The 20,177-nt window shown below is 39.2% G+C and overlaps 1 protein-coding gene across 8 annotated transcripts in view; it reads left to right on the forward strand.

Moving 5' to 3' along the window:
• The window catches only part of Stat92E (Signal transducer and transcription activator Stat92E), a 119,572-nt gene that overhangs the window by 23,192 nt on the left and 76,203 nt on the right, over positions 1-20,177 (forward strand). For all 8 annotated transcript variants that reach the window (XM_071674622.1, XM_071674621.1, XM_071674615.1 and 5 more), the window contains 5 exons: positions 1,681-1,855; positions 2,948-3,054; positions 13,970-14,151; positions 15,224-15,382; positions 17,726-17,960. In XM_071674622.1, coding sequence (XP_071530723.1) covers positions 1,681-1,855; positions 2,948-3,054; positions 13,970-14,151; positions 15,224-15,382; positions 17,726-17,960 — 858 coding nt within the window. The remainder of the gene's footprint in view (positions 1-1,680; positions 1,856-2,947; positions 3,055-13,969; positions 14,152-15,223; positions 15,383-17,725; positions 17,961-20,177) is intronic.

Here is a 20,177-nt window from a genome sequence, read left to right on the forward strand (position 1 = left end):
TCTTGCATTCACCTCCCTAACAACCCCATCCATAAACAAATTAAACAACCATGGAGACATCACACACCCCTGCTGCAAATGATTGTTCTGAGTGCACTATTTTGGTTTGCAGCTTTGTTATATTTGCATTTAAGAGGGTGCTTGTAAAACCAGGGAGGTGAGGCTTAGTTTAAAGTAGAGCAGATGAATTGATTCTATAGGATTCTTGTCCAAATCTGGTGCCATTTAGTTTGTGTGTTGCTGTTGTGTTGATGCCAGTGATGTGGAGTGAATGTCATATGTGTCGTATTTGATGCTTAGAATGGTTGATTTTATGTTTAGTTGGAGTGACTGTCCATTCAAGATGGCTGGAGGGTGTGAGCTGCATTCATGTTTGTCTGGGCTTAAAAGATTGATTGAAGACCTTTTTGTAGATGCAGACATTCTGTCCTTGGTGAGCCATTGATCCAGTTGTGTAATGTAGTGCTGCATTTTTGATATTGCTGCTTTGGATGGTGTCAGTTCATTTGATGTGATTTAGAAATTGTCTGCACATGAAAGAACCTTCATGTTGAAGTTTTAGATAAAGGGAAGTTGTGTAGAGTAAAACTGAAGGGTGTTGGAGAAAGAACTCAATGGTGAATTCCAACGGAGAGTTCAAGCATTTTTACAGATGAAGTCATCTTGAATTACTTTAGTATGGTGGCCAGCTGCAAAATTGACCTGTCACATTTTATCATTGTTTGGAGGGTGGTGTCAAGAATATTTTTGTTTTTTCTTTTTCTGTTTTATGATTCTCACAATATTTTGATTAAAACCCGACTTTGATGTGGACTTTTGTCCGTAACTGGAGCCTTCAACATAAAGCTGTTGTCTGAAATTGGGAGAATGTGTGAAAGGAAACTGAGCATTAATGTGAATAAAAGCAAGATTACAAGGTTTATCAGGGAATAGAGACAAGATAACTTGAGTGTGAGTATGAGTGAAGAGAACTTGGAGGAACATGGTGTTTTAGGTACATAGGAGTGGATATGGCAGTGAATGGAACCAGAGGAGCTAAAGTAAGCCTTAAGGTTATTAAGTGAGCAAAGGTTCTGGGCACATTGAGAAATGTGTGGAGAGAGGTCACTGTCTTTAAGGGCTAAATTAGGTATGTTTGATGGTATGATAGTCCCGTTGGTATTGTATGGATGCAAGGTGTGGGCCTTAGACCATGATGTAGAGAATAGGGCAGATGTGCTGGAAATGTATGAGAGCAATATGTGGTGTGAGTAGGGTTAATTGAATAAGAAATGTTAGGGTTAGTAACAGGAGAAGGTATAAGCGAGTTGAAGAGGATTTGCATAAATTGCTATACTTTATTAAGAATCAATACCCTTTTAATAAGTCATGTGACCTACACCTACCACAAAAGCAGGGAAGTTGCCTTCCTCTCATGAGTTTAGTCTTTACATAGTTACTAAAATCAACAAAATAATTGAATGATTAATTGGTTATACTTGTTTTCTAACAAATTTTTTGTCTTTTAGTAACTTTTGACTCTTGGGATGAAAAGTAGCTAGATATAAGCTTTAATTTGATAACATTCAGGATGAAAGGTAGCTAAGCATAAGCTTTAATTTGATAACATTCAGGTTTAACTCATAAGTACAATATTATTGTAAGTGATTTAATTTTTTTTGTAATACTTTCACATATCAGATGTTGGGAGCTGTAACACAAACAACCAGTATGATTATGGAGCCATGTGCTGAAATAGTTAGTGAACTAGAAATCTTACATCGTCGTACTCGTGAGACTGCAGATGAGTTGAGGCATTTGGAGCAGGAACAAGAATCTTTTGCACTACAGTATCATGATTGTACAAAAATAAATGGTGAGTGTCGTACATTATCTTCTTTCAAAAAAAATTAATTAATTCTTTCATGTCATAACTGGTCAAGCGGCCTGCAGCCTTATCTTTATGACTTTACCTGTGGTAAACCTCTTTTTTTGAGATTAGCATTAGAATCTGAAATATTTCATGACAAATCAAACGGTGAGAATAAGTAGACCAATATTTTGTGGTAGATGGTCTTGGATGAGGTTAACTTCTGCCTTCCTATCCCAGGATCTCCTCCCTCCCTCCCTCCCTCTTGCTGCACTTTTTTTATTGAAAGTCTTGCTTGATAAGAATAAAAGATGAGAGTACATGTGGTATAAGCACTTTATTACTATCAACCTCATGACCATCTACATGGATATGATAGAAATTGAAGAATGAGATTGGAGGCATTAGATTCATGAGGAGGAATGAAGGCTTGGATAGTAATGAAGATGGCAAGGATATGACAGACTGATGAATTAGATTGGAGGTAATGAAGTCATGAGGAGTGAAGGTATGGAAAATAGTGAAGATAAGATTAGGGATAAGTTTGGAATCAGGTATGTAAGATTACGGGGCATTGAAGCCTTAGAAACTAATGTCAGCATGAAGTTGAACAATAATTGTGTCAATGGTTTATGGTTAGTTGTAAAGTAATATGAGAGGAAAGTTGAGAATTACGAAATTGCAAAGGTTGTGAAACCTTAACAATAGTCAGATTATTTGTATATTGGTTGTTGTATGTCTTGACTATTCATATGGCTGGCATTTATAGATTGTCTTAGATGTCTGTAGTATATCTTTATATTGTATTTGTTTCCTCTTTTCATATATATTTTAAATTTTGTGTAAGATTGCTGTTAGTTTTGCCTCATACTGTCAAAAGAAATCTCATTTGCTCTGTACTTAAGGATGAGACACCCTCTCTTCACTCAGCTTTTTGCTTTTCTGAAAGGATGTTTACTTATGTAATATTTTAGCCACAGTTTTGTAGTCAAGAAGAGCTTTGAAGTCTAAATGTTTATGGTATACAGTTGATACCTGTAATCTAGTGCATGTCTGAAATGATGGATGTAATTTTATTCTCTGCTGTCTTTGTTACAGCACATCTCTCACATATCCAAAGTCAAGAAAGAAATACACAAAATCGTGAGATGGAACAGAATTTAAGGAGAAGAAAAGAAATTGGTGAACAGCAGCTGGCACAGAAGGTACTTAGAGTTTCATGGATATTAGTAATACCCTCATGTAAATATAATGTTTTATTGTACAATTAGAAATTATTAAAGTTATTGTACAGATCCACAGTATGTCACTGCCTTTTTGGAAGCTTTTATATATTTTGGAAACAAATTCCACCAAAGCCAGATGACCTATACATGAACTGATTTTGATAAATGATAGCTTATATCCCAACTTTTCCTCTCCCTAAGTGTAAATTCAGTTTTTCCTTATGTTACATGTGTAACTCATTTTTTTTAAGTTATTGTTGCATGTTATATTTGTGTACAGATGCTGTAACATTAAGAAATGAGACTCCTTCAGTGCAAAATTTCCTCTTTTTTTTTTTTTGCACAAAAAGATTAACAAACATGAACTTATGCACACGTATACAGAGTGGCAGAAGGTTCTGTTCTTGAATTGTTACTTTTCTTGGTCCCTGTAAATGACTTGCCTAAAGGTATGGACTCCTACCTGGATATGTTTGCATATGGTTCAAAAGTCATGAAGTAGGTGAAAAAATGAGGTTGATTGTATCAGCTAGCAAGAGGACCTTAATCAACCCCAAAGTGGGTCTATTTTGTGGTTGATGAAATTCAGCCAGAGGAAATGTAAGGTGATGAGGATGGGACAATGTGAATGAAGTCCTGATTATGATTGTTATTTATCAGGTAATAAGATTAAGGATTCTGTGTATGAAAAGGATGTAGGAGTCAACATAATCACTAATGTGTCACTAGAGTTCCATAGTAACTGAGACAGACCATCTGCTGGCAAATATTAAAAATGCTTTCAAGTGTATGGATAAAAGCTGTTTAAATTGTACATAAAGCCAAAACTAGAACTTAGTTTCTCATGTTTGGTCACTGCACTGTAAGGAGCACAAAGAGCCTGCAGAGAAGGTCTGGAGGAGGGCAAGCGAAATGGTACCAGAATCAAGAGAGATGAGTTACTGAGAGAGGCTTAAGGCTTTAAATCTGCCCACCTAGGAAGAGAGAAGGGTGCGAGTAGACTTGTTCATAACCTTTTACGTTTTTAAAACATTGATGATAAGAACAGTGAATGACCTGATCACAACCTTTGAATTTATAAAATGTTGATGATGAGGACCGTGAACAGTTCTTTGAAAGGTGCAGGATAGAGCAACCAGAGGACATGATATGAAATTGAGAAAGAAACTTGTTTATAGATATGCAAGAAGTACTTTCATAGTATAAGAGTGTTGGAGGAATAGAAAAGAACGAGAGGACATGGTTAATGCGGACAGCAAACATAAATTTAAGGATTTGAATGACAATAGAGTGTTCAAGAGATGGGGCCCTAAGAGTTTAAAACTTCCTCCCGTTACAGTAAAAATGGGTGATTGATTACTTTTGAAACAACTAAACTTTGTAATTTAATGAGCCTAGAGGGGTACATTATACCAAAGAGGGGCTGAGAAGATAGAAGGAGCAGGAGGACTGGCAATTTTGATTAAGGAAACCATTAATTTCCTGGAAATATCAATGTTTGGAAGTCGAGAACATTATCTCGGAAAGCAAAAATGGGTATGTTTGAAGGAATAGTGGTTCTAACAATGTTGTATGGTTGCGAGGCGTGGGCTATGGATAGAGTTGTGCGCAGGAGGGTGGATGTGCTGGAAATGAGATGTTTGAGGACAATGTGTGGTGTGAGGTGGTTTAATCGAGTAGGTAATGTAAGGGTAAGAGAGATGTGTGGAAATAAAAAGAGCGTGGTTGAGAGAGCAGAAGAGGGTGTTCTGAAATGGTTTGGGCACATGGAGAGAATGAGTGAGGAAAGATTGACCAAGAGGATATATGTGTCAGAGGTGGAGGGAACGAGGAGAAGTGGGAGACCAAATTGGAGGTGGAAAGATGGAGTGAAAAAGATTCTGAGTGATCGGGGCCTGAACACGCAGGAGGGTGAAAGGCGGGCAAGGAATAGAGTGAATTGGATCGATGTGGTATACCGGGGTTGACGTGCTGTCAGTGGATTGAATCAGGGCATATGAAGCGTCTGGGGTAAACCATGGAAAGTTGTGTGGGGCCTGGATGTGGAAAGGGAGCTGTGGTTTCGGGCATTATTGCATGACAGCTAGAGACTGAGTGTGAACGAATGGGGCCTTTGTTGTCTTTTCCTAGCGCTACCTCACACACATGAGGGGGGAGGGGGATGGTATTCCATGTGTGGCGAGGTGGCGATGGGAATGAATAAAGGCAGACAGTGTGAATTGTGTGCATGGGTAGATAGGTATGTGTCTGTGTGTGTATATATATGTGTACATTGAGATGTATAGGTATGTATATTTGCATGTGTGGACGTGTATGGATATACATGTGTATGGGGGTGGGTTGGGCCATTTCTTTCGTCTGTTTCCTTGCGCTACCTCGCAAACGCGGGAGACAGCGACAAAGCAAAATGAAAATAAAAAATATATCAATGCATTGCTAATGCAGACTATATAAGGCAAAAATATGGTGGGAAGGAAGTTTATACTGATGCTTTTAATCTACAACCCCCCATGTTGTGACTTGGAACAGATATACAATGAGAACAATGAAGAATCTGTCAGAATGGAGAAGGAAGTGGTGAGACATTTCCTTCCCTTAGATGGAAAAGTATTGATAATGGGAGATTTACTGCGGAGAGAAGCAGAGTGGAAAAAGTGATTCTCGTGCTAGAGAGTCATGGAGATGGATGCTCCCAAAATATGTGCAGAACCTCCTGTATCAGCACATCGCAGCCCTTAAAAGAACTAGGGAGGATGATACACTGTCTCTCATTTATAGGTCTTGCCAAAACACTTCAAAGCATAGATCATAGATATAATAAGATCTACTTCCATATAAAATTTTTTTATGTAGTTCTTAATATTGACTATGCAGTTGAGGAGGATGGAAGAGGTGGACCAGGGGATGTGCAGAACCCAAAAAAGGAAATACAGTCATAGCAACCATGTAGGGCTGATCATGTTTTTTGGGAGTATAAGTTGAGAAAAGGAGTTTTTGCAGAAAAATGATAGACCAGTATTTATGTGAAATATAGAATGAAGGAGTAAGAACATGAGCACTGTTGAATTCAAATAGAGGAGGGGGTTCAAAAGAGAGAGAGACATGGTTTGTCAAGGAATGCCAGAATTTAAGAGCTCAGAGATGTGTTGTGGAAGAATGATATATGAAACTGCAACCAACCAGGATACAAAATATATACAGGAAAATGAAATGAGTAGGATCAAAGAGATTTTGAAGAGATCATTGTAGACTAAATAAAGAAAAATCTCAAACTTTTCCATAAGTTCATCAGGATCAAACTGTCAGGTAAAGAGCAGCTGATAAGGTATAGGGTCCTTGAGGAAAGAATTCTTAAGAATGACAATACTGCCTCAGCATTAGCTAGGTGGGAGGGGAATGGAGTCTTAGAAGGTATTGCAAGTGACAAAAATTGACCCATGTAAGACTCGTGTCCTTGAAGTTTCTCCATGTGTACCAAAGCATTTTAACTACGGAAACAATCTCAATGCCAGTAATTTTAAGAGAAGTCTTTGAATTCCTGCGTAATTCCCATATCCTCAAACTTTCTGAATCTCACATTCTTTTTTCTGATCACCATTATGGTTTCTGTAAGGCAAGATCCATTGATATTCTTTCCTGTCACACTGTCTGTTCATCAGCCCTGAAAGGTTTTGGGGAATCCTATGTAGTTACCCTTGATATTTGCAAAGCTTTTGACAGGTTGTGGCATTGGGATCACATGTCTAGGCTCCCCTATTTTGGTTTCCTTCCTTTACTTTGCTCCCACATATCTAGCTTCCTCTCTGGCTGATCAGTCTCTGTGGTTGCTGATGGATTAGCTTACCCCCTCTCTCCATCATCAGTGGTGTCACTCCTTTTTATCAGTGCTTACCTTTTTTTTTCATAAAACCAAATGCATCCATGTACTGATGAGTAAACACTGAACTCCTTCACATCCTTCAACTCTGCTCCTTCTTGTCTTGAGACTAGTATATCTCAGTATGGTAGATGAAATCCATCAAGTTTAATGCCTTTTAAGATCCAATTTTGCCCATGTTACTATCGAAGATTCTTCACAACTTCCCTCTCTCCTTTAATGGATTTTTAATTCCATCTCTTGACTCAGTGAACATACTTGACATTACTGTAACACTCACACTATATTGGAAACTTTGCATAATGGAAATAGCTAAGGCTACCTCATTGAAGCTGAAACAAAGTAGCTGTCGTTTAAGATCTGAAATTTCATGTCTGCTGAATAGTTGCTGCATTTATTCAAAGCACTGATCCATTCTTGATGGAGTACTGTCCTCTCATCTAGAGTGATTTCAGCTCTGCATCCTTGCTTGACAAAGTTGAGTCAAAAACAGTTTGACCTGTCATCTCTCCTAGGTTAATTTCAAAACTCTACCCATTTGTCTTGTGTTAAAATGCTGGTTCACTTTCCCCCCTTCTTTAGTTATTACTTAGGTTTTTGCTCCCGATAGTTGGCTGCATGTGTGTCCCCACTATTAGCTAGACCACGCAATACTCGGCAAGCTGTTGCATCACATAATTACATTAGATGGGATGTTTTGGTAACCGTCTCTATCCCTACACCTTGAAGCTTTGGAACTCGTGTGTTTCCTAATATCTGTGACAGCATTTTTTTTAAAGAAGTTTTTTCACGTCTTCCAAAATTCATAAGTACTTTTCCTTTTTATATCTTTTTTCCCTTTCATTATCCTCTCTTTATTTCATTTAAGACCTGGCACTGATGTGGACTTTGGTCTTCAACTGGATCAACATACCTCTGTGTTCTTTCAAGGCTGTTAATGATTGTTGAAGAGGTCAGAAAACACCGGAGAAACTCTTGGAAGCTTTATTCTACTGATATGCAAGTAGAGTTAATCATGGTCTTAAGGCTCAATATTTGTCAAGTCTTTCTCTAAATGAATCTCTGGTAGTGTTGCTTCCAACAATTGCTGTTGGTTGATCACTTGATATGTTAAAACCCTTATGGAAGAAACGTATTTAGCCACATTTGAAACAAATTATTTCCCCTAACATTGTTGTATGGTTGCGAGGCGTGGGCTATGGATAGAGTTGTGCGCAGGAGGATGGATGTGCTGGAAATGAGATGTTTGAGGACAATGTGTGGTGTGAGGTGGTTTGATCGAGTAAGTAACGTAAGGGTAAGAGAGATGTGTGGAAATAAAAAGAGCGTGGTTGAGAGAGCAGAAGAGGGTGTTTTGAAATGGTTTGGGCACATGGAGAGAATGAGTGAGGAAAGATTGACCAAGAGGATTTATGTGTCGGAGATGGAGGGAACGAGGAGAAGAGGGAGACCAAATTGTAGGTGGAAAGATGGCGTGAAAAAGATTTTGTGTGATCGGGGCCTGAACATGCAGGAGGGTGAAAGGAGGGCAAGGAATAGAGTGAATTGGAGCGATGTGGTATACCGGGGTTGACGTGCTGTCAGTGGATTGAATCAAGGTATGTGAAGCGTCTGGGGTAAACCATGGAAAGCTGTGTAGGTATGTATATTTGCGTGTGTGGACGTATGTATATACATGTGTATGGGGGTGGGTTGGGCCATTTCTTTCGTCTGTTTCCTTGCGCTACCTCGCAAACGCGGGAGACCGGAAAAAAAAAAAAACATTGTTAATCCATTGCTACAAGAAAAATCAAATTAGTCCAAGCTTAAGCTTTAAACTGCTCCCATTATCATCTGATAGACCTCTAATTAGAGGATTACTTGTATCATTGTAGTGATTTCATTTTTTCATTTCATGTATTCAGCTGACTTTTTAACTGTAAAAACCTAAAGGAGTCTCTTTTGCTGCCAGGAAGGCATGAAAATATTTTTTCTTTATGCAACCACCATTACTGGTGAATGGCCATCAACTTGCAGGTCATGTATACATGGCAACTCAGTAAACCCAATAGAAAATATTTAGTTTGTTGGTTGACATAAGTGATGAGGAAGAATAATAAGAGAAATGAGAAATACAAGAATTATTGATTTTAGCAGGATTATGTTTAAAGGCAAATGATAGAGTTGATAGAGATGCTCTGTGGAAGGTATTAAGAATATATGGTGTGGGAGGCAAGTTGTTAGAAGCAGTGAAAAGTTTTTATCGAGGATGTAAGGCATGTGTACGTGTAGGAAGAGAGGAAAGTGATTGGTTCTCAGTGAATGTAGGTTTGCGGCAGGGGTGTGTGATGTCTCCATGGTTGTTTAATTTGTCTATGGATGGGGTTGTTAGGGAGGTGAATGCAAGAGTTTTGGAAAGAGGGGCAAGTATGCAGTCTGTTGTGGATGAGAGATCTTGGGAAGTGAGTCAGTTGTTGTTCGCTGATGATACAGCGCTGGTGGCTGATTCATGTGAGAAACTGCAGAAGCTGGTGACTGAGTTTGGTAAAGTGTGTGAAAGAAGAAAGTTAAGAGTAAATGTGAATAAGAGCAAGGTTATTAGGTACAGTAGGGTTGAGGGTCAAGTCAATTGGGAGGTAAGTTTAAATGGAGAAAAACTGGAGGAAGTAAAGTGTTTTAGATATCTGGGAGTGGATCTGGCAGCGGATGGAATCATGGAAGTGGAAGTGGATCATAGGGTGGGGGAGGGGGTGAAAATCCTGGGAGCCTTGAAGAATGTGAAGTCGAGAACATTATCTCGGAAAGCAAAAATGGGTATGTTTGAAGGAATGGTGGTTCCAACAATTCTGTATGGTTGTGAGGCGTGGGCTATGGATAGAGTTGTGCGCAGGAGGGTGGATGTGCTGGAAATGAGATGTTTGAGGACAATGTGTGGTGTGAGGTGGTTTGATCGAGTAAGTAACGTAAGGGTAAGAGAGATGTGTGGAAATAAAAAGAGCGTGGTTGAGAGAGCAGAAGAGGGTGTTCTGAAATGGTTTGGGCACACGGAGAGAATGAGTGAGGAAAGATTGACCAAGAGGATATATGTGTCGGAGGTGGAGGGAACGAGAGAAGTGGGAGACCAAATTGGAGGTGGAAAGATGGAGTGAAAAAGATTTTGTGTGATTGGGGCCTGAACATGCAGGAGGGTGAAAGGAGGGCAAGGAATAGAGTGAATTGGATCGATGTGGTATACCGGGGTTGACGTGCTGTCAGTGGATTGAATCAGGGCATATGAAGCGTCTGGGGTAAACCATGGAAAGCTGTGTAGGTATGTATATTTGCGTGTGTGGACGTGTATGTATATACATGTGTATGGGGGTGGGGTGGGCCATTTCTCTCGTCTGTTTCCTTGCGCTACCTCGCAAACGCGGGAGACAGCGGCAAAAAAAAAAAAAATAAATAAATGTTTAAAGGAGACCATTTTCAAATCCTGGAGTGGCAGAGGGGTTTGATAAAAAAGTAATTGTAAAGAGCTTTGGTATTTCAAGAGAAAAAACACTTCCAGTATCCTCTCCAATTGTGCTGGCCACTTTCTACTAATATAAGTAGTGTAATATTTCTAAAGCTCTCAGTGTTATTCTCTGCCAGTGCTATTCCTAAATATGAAATAATGACAGAATGCAGGGGTGTCACTTACTTGTGGAAGGACGTAGTCATGATTTCCTGGGGTACACAGTGCTGAAAATCCTGTCATGTATTCGTGCTGCCATAATTTTGTATCCCCACAGCAGAATGACATGCACTACGTTATATTATAGGATGGGGACTGTATATGTCATGAATTAGTATTATGACAGTTGACTTCTGGTTCATCACTAATTGTGATATAAGATGGACACAACAAATGCTGCAAAATTCTAGATATTCTTTATTTCTTAGCATTATTTAGCACTGGAGTTTACTAGTTAAGGAGACTGTTACCATGGCCACCTCCTTGAGGGAGTTCCAGAAGAGAGCAAGTGTCAGAGGTATAGATAGATAGCGTTTACATCTCGAGTGATGATTTTTACTTATACCACATGTTGTACAAGCACATAGTGAAATATTAATCATCATACTCACAAAGAGAATCATGGAAAATGATTTGTGAATGTAGCAAAGCCATTTAGATATACATATAAAACAACAACCATGAACAGAAAGCTGATGTACCATGTACCTTATTTCATAATTTTTTTTGCTGCCACTTGTTTGTGATATCCCACTTTTGCCACGTGGTTTTTGGGACTTATTATCTTTGCATTATTTGCTTATTTTTTATGAACACTTGATAAGTGAATCAGAGGATAGTGAAGCAACAGATAGTGGGAACGATGTTGGTTTACCTTTGTCTATGCATTGGTGCATCCATGCTTGTTTGTGTGCTTCCTGATCTTTTGTGCATAATGTTGTATGACTTGGTGGCAGGATATGGACTAGACTTTACCTTGAATACTTCATGGAAAGGTCTTTGCCAGATTAAAGTTTCAAACTAAGGGGGGGGGGGGGGGGCAAAGGTTAAGGTCATTGGATCTCATTGTACAAGAGTGGTAGTCACTGGTTACATACAAAGTATATGAGTGGATAGGTCTTTGTTTCCTGGTGTTACCGTGCTGACGTGGGAAACAGCGATCAAGTATATATATATATATGATAATAATATTTTATTATTTATTATACTTAGTTGCTGTCTCCGGCGTTAGTGAGATAGCGCAAGGAAACAGACGAAAGAATGGCCCAACCCACCCACATACACATGTATATACATAAACGCTTACACACGCACATATACATACCTATACATTTCAATGCATGCATACATATACATACACAGACATATACATATATACACATGTACGTAGTCATACTTGGTGCCTTCATCCATTCCCGTCGCCACCCTGCCACACACAAAATAGCAACCCCCCCCGCGTGCGCGTGCGCACGCATGTGCGCGAGGTACCGTTAGGAAAAGACAACAAAGGCCACATTCATTCACATTCATTCTCTACCTGTCATGTGTAATGCACTGAAACAGGATGCATAGTATGAAGATGGTATATATACAGGTGCTCCCCAACTTATTACCTGTATGATTTACGACCATCTGTGCATATGACTGGAAAAAATATATATGTAAGTATAAGATTTAAGCTTATGAAATTTTTTTTGAAAGTTTGAATGTCAATCCTTGAACTAAAGAATCTTAAATGAAAGTAAGAAGGAACTACGGAATCATATGATAAACCTGGTTAATAAAACATGAGAAATCATGGTAAAAATTGAGTGGGATAAGAGAATGCTGTACTGGTACACGAATTCTACATGCCATGCTGACATACATCAGACTTGTGTCATTTCGAGATCCAACCTATCGTCAGAATGGAACTGGTACATATGTCAGGGAGCGTATATCTCACGAATCAGAAATAGGTATGTTTGAAGGAATAGTAGTTCCAACATTGTTATATGGTTGTGAGTCATGGGCTATAGACAGGGTTGTGCAGAGGAGGGTGGATGTTTTGGAAATGAGATGTTTGAGGACAAAGTGTGACTTGAGGTGTTGTGATCAAGTAAGTAATGAAAGTGTAAGAGAGATGTGTGGTAATAAAAAGAGTGTGGTTGAGAGAGCAGAAGAGGGTGTATTGAAATGGTTTGGTCACATGGAGAGAATAAGTGAGGAAAGATTGACATAGAGGATATATGTGTCAGAGGTAGAGGGAATGAGGAGAAGTGGGAGACCAAATTGGAGTTGGAAGGATGGAGTGAAACAGATTTTGAGTGATCGGAACCTGAACATACAGGAGGATGAAAGGCGTGCAAGGAATAAGAGTGAATCGGAATGTGGTATACCGGGGTTGGTGTGCTGTCAATGGATTGAACCATGGCATGTGAAGCGTCTGGGGTAAACCATGGAAAGTTTTATGGGGCCTGGATGTGGAAAGGGAACTGTGGTTTCGGTGCAATACACATGACAGCTAGAGACTGAGAGTGAACGAATGTGGCCTTTGTTGTCTTTTCCTAGCGCTACCTCTCGCGCACGTGGGGTAAGGGGGATGCCATTTCACGTGTGGCGGTGGGAATGGATGAAGGCAGCATGTATGAACATGTACACGCATATATATGTATATGTCTGTGTATGTATATGTATGCATACATTGAAATTTATTGGTATGTATATGTGTGTGTTAGGGCGTTTATGTATATATATATGTATGTGGGTTGGTTGGGCCATCCTTTTGTCTGTTTCTTTGTGCTACCTCACTAATGTGGGAGACAGCGACAAAGTATGATGATGGGAATGAATAAAGGCAGACAGTATGAATTATGTACATTTGTATATATGTATATGTCTGCGTGTGTATATATATGTATACATTGCGATGTATAGGTATGTATATTTGCGTGTGTGGACGTGTATGTATATACATGTGTATGTAGGTAGGTTGGGCCATTCTTTTCGTCTGTTTCCTTGCGCTACCTCGCTAACGCAGGAGACAGCGACAAAGCAAATAATATATATATACACTATGGGTTGGCATTGAACCCTGGGTAGGGTACTTACAATACCTTTGCTCATTGCTGTTTAACCAAATGACTGTATTCCTGGGTGTTGATATTTCTTTACACTTTTTTCTTGCTTATGAATCTTATGCTCATTGCTGTTTAACTAGATGAATTTGTTCTTGAATGTTACCAGAGTTGTCTTGCATGAGGTTACACCACTACTGAAAAAATCAACTTTGGTGTGGTTGTATCATTGTCGGTGGACAAAAAGAGTACACTCTGGCCAAAGAACTTCTCACTTTGAAGGAATTTATTGTTTCCATGTGACTGATTTTAGTGCAGCTTTAGAGATGCTGAGAACCCATGAAAGGTTTCTGGAGTTACATCAATAAGACTGTATACCTGTAACAAATATAAGAGATAACATCTGCCTCATCTGCACTTACATGAAAACTTTTTAAAAGTCTCAAGTTTATCTCTGAAGATGATGATAGGTTGGAGGGCTATTTCCAGGTGTCAGGGTTGCTGCAGCGACGTATGGACTTAGCAGAGAAGCACAAGGGAACGATCGACCGTCTTAATATTCTTCAGCAGAGGATTCTTGATGATGAACTTATTAACTGGAAAAGGGAGCAGCAGATGGCAGGGAATGGGAAGCCATTTAACCAGAATAAACTTGACCAGATACAAGAATGGTGAGCATGACAATGAAATTTGATTTTCTAACATAGTATCAGAGATGAGGGAAACAAAGATGGTATTTCATAAAAACATTAAGTAATAAAAAAGAGTAGTAGGTATGGTAGGTTAGTGATTGACGGGTTTCCTACTTTTTATATATAAATCCTCCCCTCTCATTTTTTTTTTTTGTAATTTTCCAAAAGAAGGAACAGAGAAGGGGGCCAGGTGAGGATATTCCCTCAAAGGCCCGGTCCTCTGTTCTTAACGCTACCTCGCAAATGCGGGAAATGGCGAATAGTATGAAAAAAAAAATATATATATATATATATATACATATGATTGCTTTATTTACCGTAATAGAGTGTCATGAACAGTTAAAGCAACTTCTTTTGCACATGTCCACTGTCTTCCTCTCATGTATAATGTACTGAAATCAGAGCCTCCCACCTATAGCTAAACCACATAGTGTGGGGTGGTTAGGGAGATAAATGCAAGAGTTTTGGAGGGAGGGGCAAGTATGCAGTCTATTGGGGATGAGAGGGCCTGGGAAGTGAGTCAATTGTTGTTCTCCAATGATACAGCACTTGTGGCTGATTTAAGTGAGAAACTGCAGGAGTTGGTGACTGATCTTGGAAAAGTTCTTGAAAGGAGAAAGTTGCGAGTAAATGTGACTAAGAGTAAAGTTATTAAATTGAACAGGGTTGTTGGTTCATTATTTTGTGTATTCACAGAGAACACATTTTTAGATTCAGAATTGTTGACTGCTTTTCATTGTCTTCTGTGGTTGTTTGATTATAGTTTATCTTTCTTCATATTTAGTAGAGTAGCTTTCTAGCTTTTTAAAAATTTTATTTCTTAGACTGGGGAAGTGGCAACTGCTTCATACATATGTGAAAAACCATGTGACCACATACCTTATTTAAGTTTTGGGAATAGTTGCTTGGTCTTTGTTACAGGATGCAAAGTTTAGCATTTGATTGTGGAAGAAGTTACATATGATATCAATTGATCAGGAATCATACTAAATGTATGTATTTAATGTATTTTTATTACCTTCATACTCAGAGTTTATGTATCCTTTTTCAGGTGTGAGGCTTTGGCAGAAATAATTTGGTTGAACCGCCACCAGATTAAAGAATGTGAACGCCACCAAACAAAAATACCCATAACTCCGCCTGGAGGTGTTGATATGCTGCCTACCCTTAATTCACATATCACCCGCCTTTTGTCTTCTCTTGTCACAAGGTGAATAATGCTGGAGCCTGAATCAGGAGGAAGGGTTGGAAGGGGTTGATAGTGTCAGGGATTGGCTACCTGCCCTTAACATGCATATTGCCAGTCTTTTTTCTTATCTTTTCACTTGGTGAAGAAGGCTGCAACATGGGTTGGGAGGGTGGGGGTCATAAGTCTTGGGGATGAGGGTGGGAATGGGACTAGCTGTATGTGACTGTAACATCTGATGGGGAGATGGTTACTGATGATGGTATTAATGATAATGATGATAATAATAATTTTGATAATAATGGCACTACTCTTGAAGCAGGAGTTGTGGGAGTATGTGATAGAGTGTAAAAAAGTAAATTCTATATTGATGTACGTAAAACAGAAAGTGGATGGAGAGAGATGGGTGAAACTGTATGTTGAGAGCCCGTTGATAGGTGGTATAAGAGGAACTAAGGATGATCTTGCATGTGCTCTGCTGTGCTTTGTATTAATGTGATGGATGGGGAAGGATACCAAGTGGGGTGGCATATGTGAATTTAGGAAAGATAGAAGTTGTGTGTAGGTGTTCTTGAGTGATTATGCGCAGAGTGTCCAAGCATCTCAAATATTTGAAATATGCGCAGGTGATAGGTAGTGAAGTTAAGAGGATGATGTTTTCCACCCAATTTGGTTTATCTTTCAGAGTTACAAAGGGAAGCTTGATGTCCTGATGAAAACTCAAGGTGGGAGTTTTCGTATTACTAATGATGTTCACAGTGATTTGAATAGGGATCTTGTTTGGGTCTGTGCGTGCTCAGATAATCTTCATGTGGTTGTGTTTTGGATGGGGAAGGATACCAGGTAGGGGTGGCATATGTGAATTTAGGAAAGATAGAAGTTGTGTAGATGTTCTTGAGTGATTATGCACAGGTTGTCCAAGCATCTCAAGTATTTGAAATGTGTACAGGTGATAGATAGTGACGTTGATGAGAGAATGATGTTTTCCACCTAGCTTGGTTTATCATTCAGAGTTACAAAGGGAAGCTTGATGTCTTAGTTGATGATAAGTTAGGATGGAAGGAAATGTCTCCATCATCAAGTCCTTCAGCTAGAATACGTTTAGTCAAAGGATGTTATAAAGTTTGTTGAGTTAGGGGATCCATAGGTAAAACAGAGGAAAACAGTGGTACTTGGTATGACATAAAGGTTTGGAGGTTCAAGGTCCTTAATGCAGAGATTATGCATGTTGATTTAGGAATAAAAAGTCTCTTTCCATGTTTCAAAATGATTGATTCAGGATGAGTTTGTTGAAATGGGGCCATATATGATTTGTATGTATGAATGTTCAAAACAGTATCACCAGCTTTTCATCTCATTAGAATTCTATTTTTCAATTTTCCATTTTATGCCACACCATTACTTGCATTAATTGTGAGACATGATATTGTTATGCCTGCATTTATGTGCCCTCTTGTGATTACTTGCTAGTACTGTTTGGGAAGGGAGTTTTTCATGCATGGGGCCATAACTCTTGAACATTCTTTACAACTGTACTTCATGAATTTATGAATGCTATCTGCTTTGACCATGTCTTCAATCATTTTATTGCACTCATCCACCTCTCTAATTATATAAAGATACTTCTATAATCTTATTTGACAGGTAAGGTACTTGCTTAATATCATTTTATGTCATGTTGCTCACTTCCTACATCTCTTGAAGAATTATTCATTTTCTTCAGTATCAATCTGTTTTAGAAACTTAAATGTTGTGATCAGGCCACCTCTCACTTTTCTTTCTTCCAATATGAGCAAATCTATCCTTCCCCAGTAATTCTGATCTCTGAATTTTGATATCATCTCTGTTGGCATCCTCTACATTTGTCTGTGTGTTTTTCCACACATTTTTGTTAGTACAGTAACTCAAGAACAGTACATGATAAAAACTTCATACTTATATGCATAAGCACCCTCAGTGAAGGTGAGAAACTAACTAGATTCTGGGGCATGTAATGGCATGAAATTGTAAGATGATTTAGGGAAAACATATTTTTTTTTTCCAGGGTTATAACTCAGGAGTGCTGAATGGTGAGTTGTTCAAATTTTTGAGATATGTGAATCAGGCAAGGACAAATTTCTGAGCAAACAAATTTTTGCAAATGAATGAGCTCATTAACAGATTATACAGTATTTAACTTGTTAGGACATTAGACAATGCAAGTGCCTGTTTTTATTCTTAATGCAGAATGGGTTGCTTTTTCTCCCTTGAAAAGTATATCTCCAGTTTGTGTTGCCCTTGTCAGGTAGGTAGAGTCATATTTTACAATATTAAAACTGAGTGAAAGACTGCTGGAGTAATGTAAATTTACATACATTCTCTTTTTAGCACATTCATCATTGAGAAGCAGCCACCACAAGTGATGAAAACTAACACCCGGTTTACAGCAACTGTGCGGTTGTTAGTGGGTGGCAAACTCAATGTCAACATGACACCACCTCAGGTTCGAGTGTCCATAATCAGTGAAGCACAAGCCAATGCCCTTTTAAAGAATGACCAAATGAATAAAGGTGAACAGTCTGGAGAAATCCTAAATAATACAGGCACCATGGAATATCACCAGGTGGGTTTATAAGTAATGCACACTTTTAATATCTTTTTCATATATCCTCGCAAACACGGGAGACAGCGGCAAAAAAAAAGAAAAAAAAAAAAAGAATCCAGAATGTTATCATCTCCATTGTTTGTTGAACTTGTATATCCTCAGCAGTTGTCTGCATAAGGACTTATTTCAAATTCAGCTGTTGCATATCTCATTTTTGGCATTATATTCCTCCCCTCTTCCTCCAGATAGATTTCTCCAGTTTTCTTCATTATCTCAAGAGTGTAATGCTATTGATTTGCAGTAACTATTGTTAGAACTGATTTGTATTTTATTTATTAGTTATTTATCATACTTGATCACTGTTTCCTGTGTCAGAGAGGTAGTGCCAGGAAACAGACGAAGAGTGGCCTGACCACTCATAAACACACATATATATATTTTTTTTTTTTTCAAACTATTCGCCATTTCCCGCATTAGCGAGGTAGCGTTAAGAACAGAGGACTGGGCCTTTGAGGGAATACCCTCACCTGGCCCCCTTCTCTGTTCCTTCTTTTGGAATATTAAAAAAAAACAAGAGGGGAGGATTTCCAGCCTCCCACTCCCTCCCCTTTTAGTCGCCTTCTACGACACGCAGGGAATACGTGAGAAGTATTCTTTCTCCCCTATCCCTAGGGATATATATAATTTTTTTTTTTTTTTTCCAAAAGAAGGAACAGAGAAGGGGGCTAGGTGAGGATAATCCCTCAAAGGCCCAGTTCTCTGTTCTTAACACTACCTCGCTAACGCGGGAAATGGCGAATAGTTTGAAAGAAAAAAATATATGGAAATAAAAAGAGCGTGTGAAGCGTCTGGGGTAAACCATGGAAAGCTGTGTAGGTATGTATATTTGCGTGTCTGGATGTGTGTATGTGCATGTGTATGGGGGGGGGGGTTGGGCCATTTCTTTCGTCTGTTTCCTTGCGCTACCTCGCAAACGCGGGAGACAGCGACAAAGTAAAAAAAAAAAAAAAAAAAAAAAAAAAAAAAAAAAAAAAAGAGCGTGGTTGAGAGAGCAGAAGAGGGTGTTTTGAAATGGTTTGGGCGCATGGAGAGAATGAGTGAGGAAAGATTGACCAAGAGGATATATGGGTCGGAGATGGAGGGAACAAGGAGAAGTGGGAGACCAAGTTGGAGGTGGAAAGATGGAGTGAAAAAGATTTTGTGTGATCGGGGCCTGAACATGCAGGAGGGTGAAAGGAGGGCAAGGAATAGAGTGAATTGGATCAATGTGGTATACCGGGGTTGACATGCTGTCAGTGGATTGAATCAGGGCATGTGAAGCGTCTGGGGTAAACCATGGAAAGCTGTGTAGGTATGTATATTTGCGTGTGTGGACATATGTATATACATGTGTATGGGGGTGGGTTGGGCCATTTCTTTTGTCTGTTTCCTTGCGCTACCTCGCAATCGCGGGAGACAGGGACTAAGAAAAAAAAAAAAAATATATATATATAGGGGTGTGTGATGTCTCCATGGTTGTTTAATATGTTTATGATTGGGTTGTTAGTGAGGTGAATGCAAGAGTTTTGGAAAGAGGGGCAAGTATGCAGTCTGTTGGGGATGAGAGAGCTTGGGAAGTGAGTCAGTTGTTGTTCGCTGATGATACAGCACTGGTGGCTGATTCATGTGAGAAACTGCAGAAGCTGGTGACTGAGTTTGGTAAAGTGTGTGAAAAAAGAAAGTTAAGAGTAAATGTGAATAAGAGCAAGGTTAATTATTAGGTACAGTAGGGTTGAGGGTCAAGTCAGTTGGGAGGTAAGTTTGAATGGAGAAAAACTGGAGGAAGTAAAGTGTTTTAGATATCTGGGAGTGGATGTGGCAGCGGATGGAACCATGGATGCAGAAGTGAATCATAGGGTGGGGGAGGGGGCGAAAATCCTGGGAGCCTTGAAGAATGTTTGGAAGTCGAGAACATTATCTCGGAAAGCAAAAATGGGTATGTTTGAAGGAATAGTGGTTCCAACAATGTTGTATGGTTGCGAGGCGTGGGCTATGGATAGAGTTGTGCGCAGGAGGGTGGATGTGCTTGAAATGAGATGTTTGAGGACAATATGTGGTGTGAGGTGGTTTGATTGCATAAGTAATGTAAGGGTAAGAGAGATGTGTGGAAATAAAAAGAACGTGGTTGAGAGAGCAGAAGAGGGTGTTTTGAAATGGTTTGGGCACATGGAGAGAATGAGTGAGGAAAGATTGACC

The sequence above is a fragment of the Panulirus ornatus genome, chromosome 20, assembly GCF_036320965.1.
Source record: "Panulirus ornatus isolate Po-2019 chromosome 20, ASM3632096v1, whole genome shotgun sequence".
Taxonomy (NCBI): Eukaryota; Metazoa; Arthropoda; class Malacostraca; order Decapoda; family Palinuridae; genus Panulirus; species Panulirus ornatus.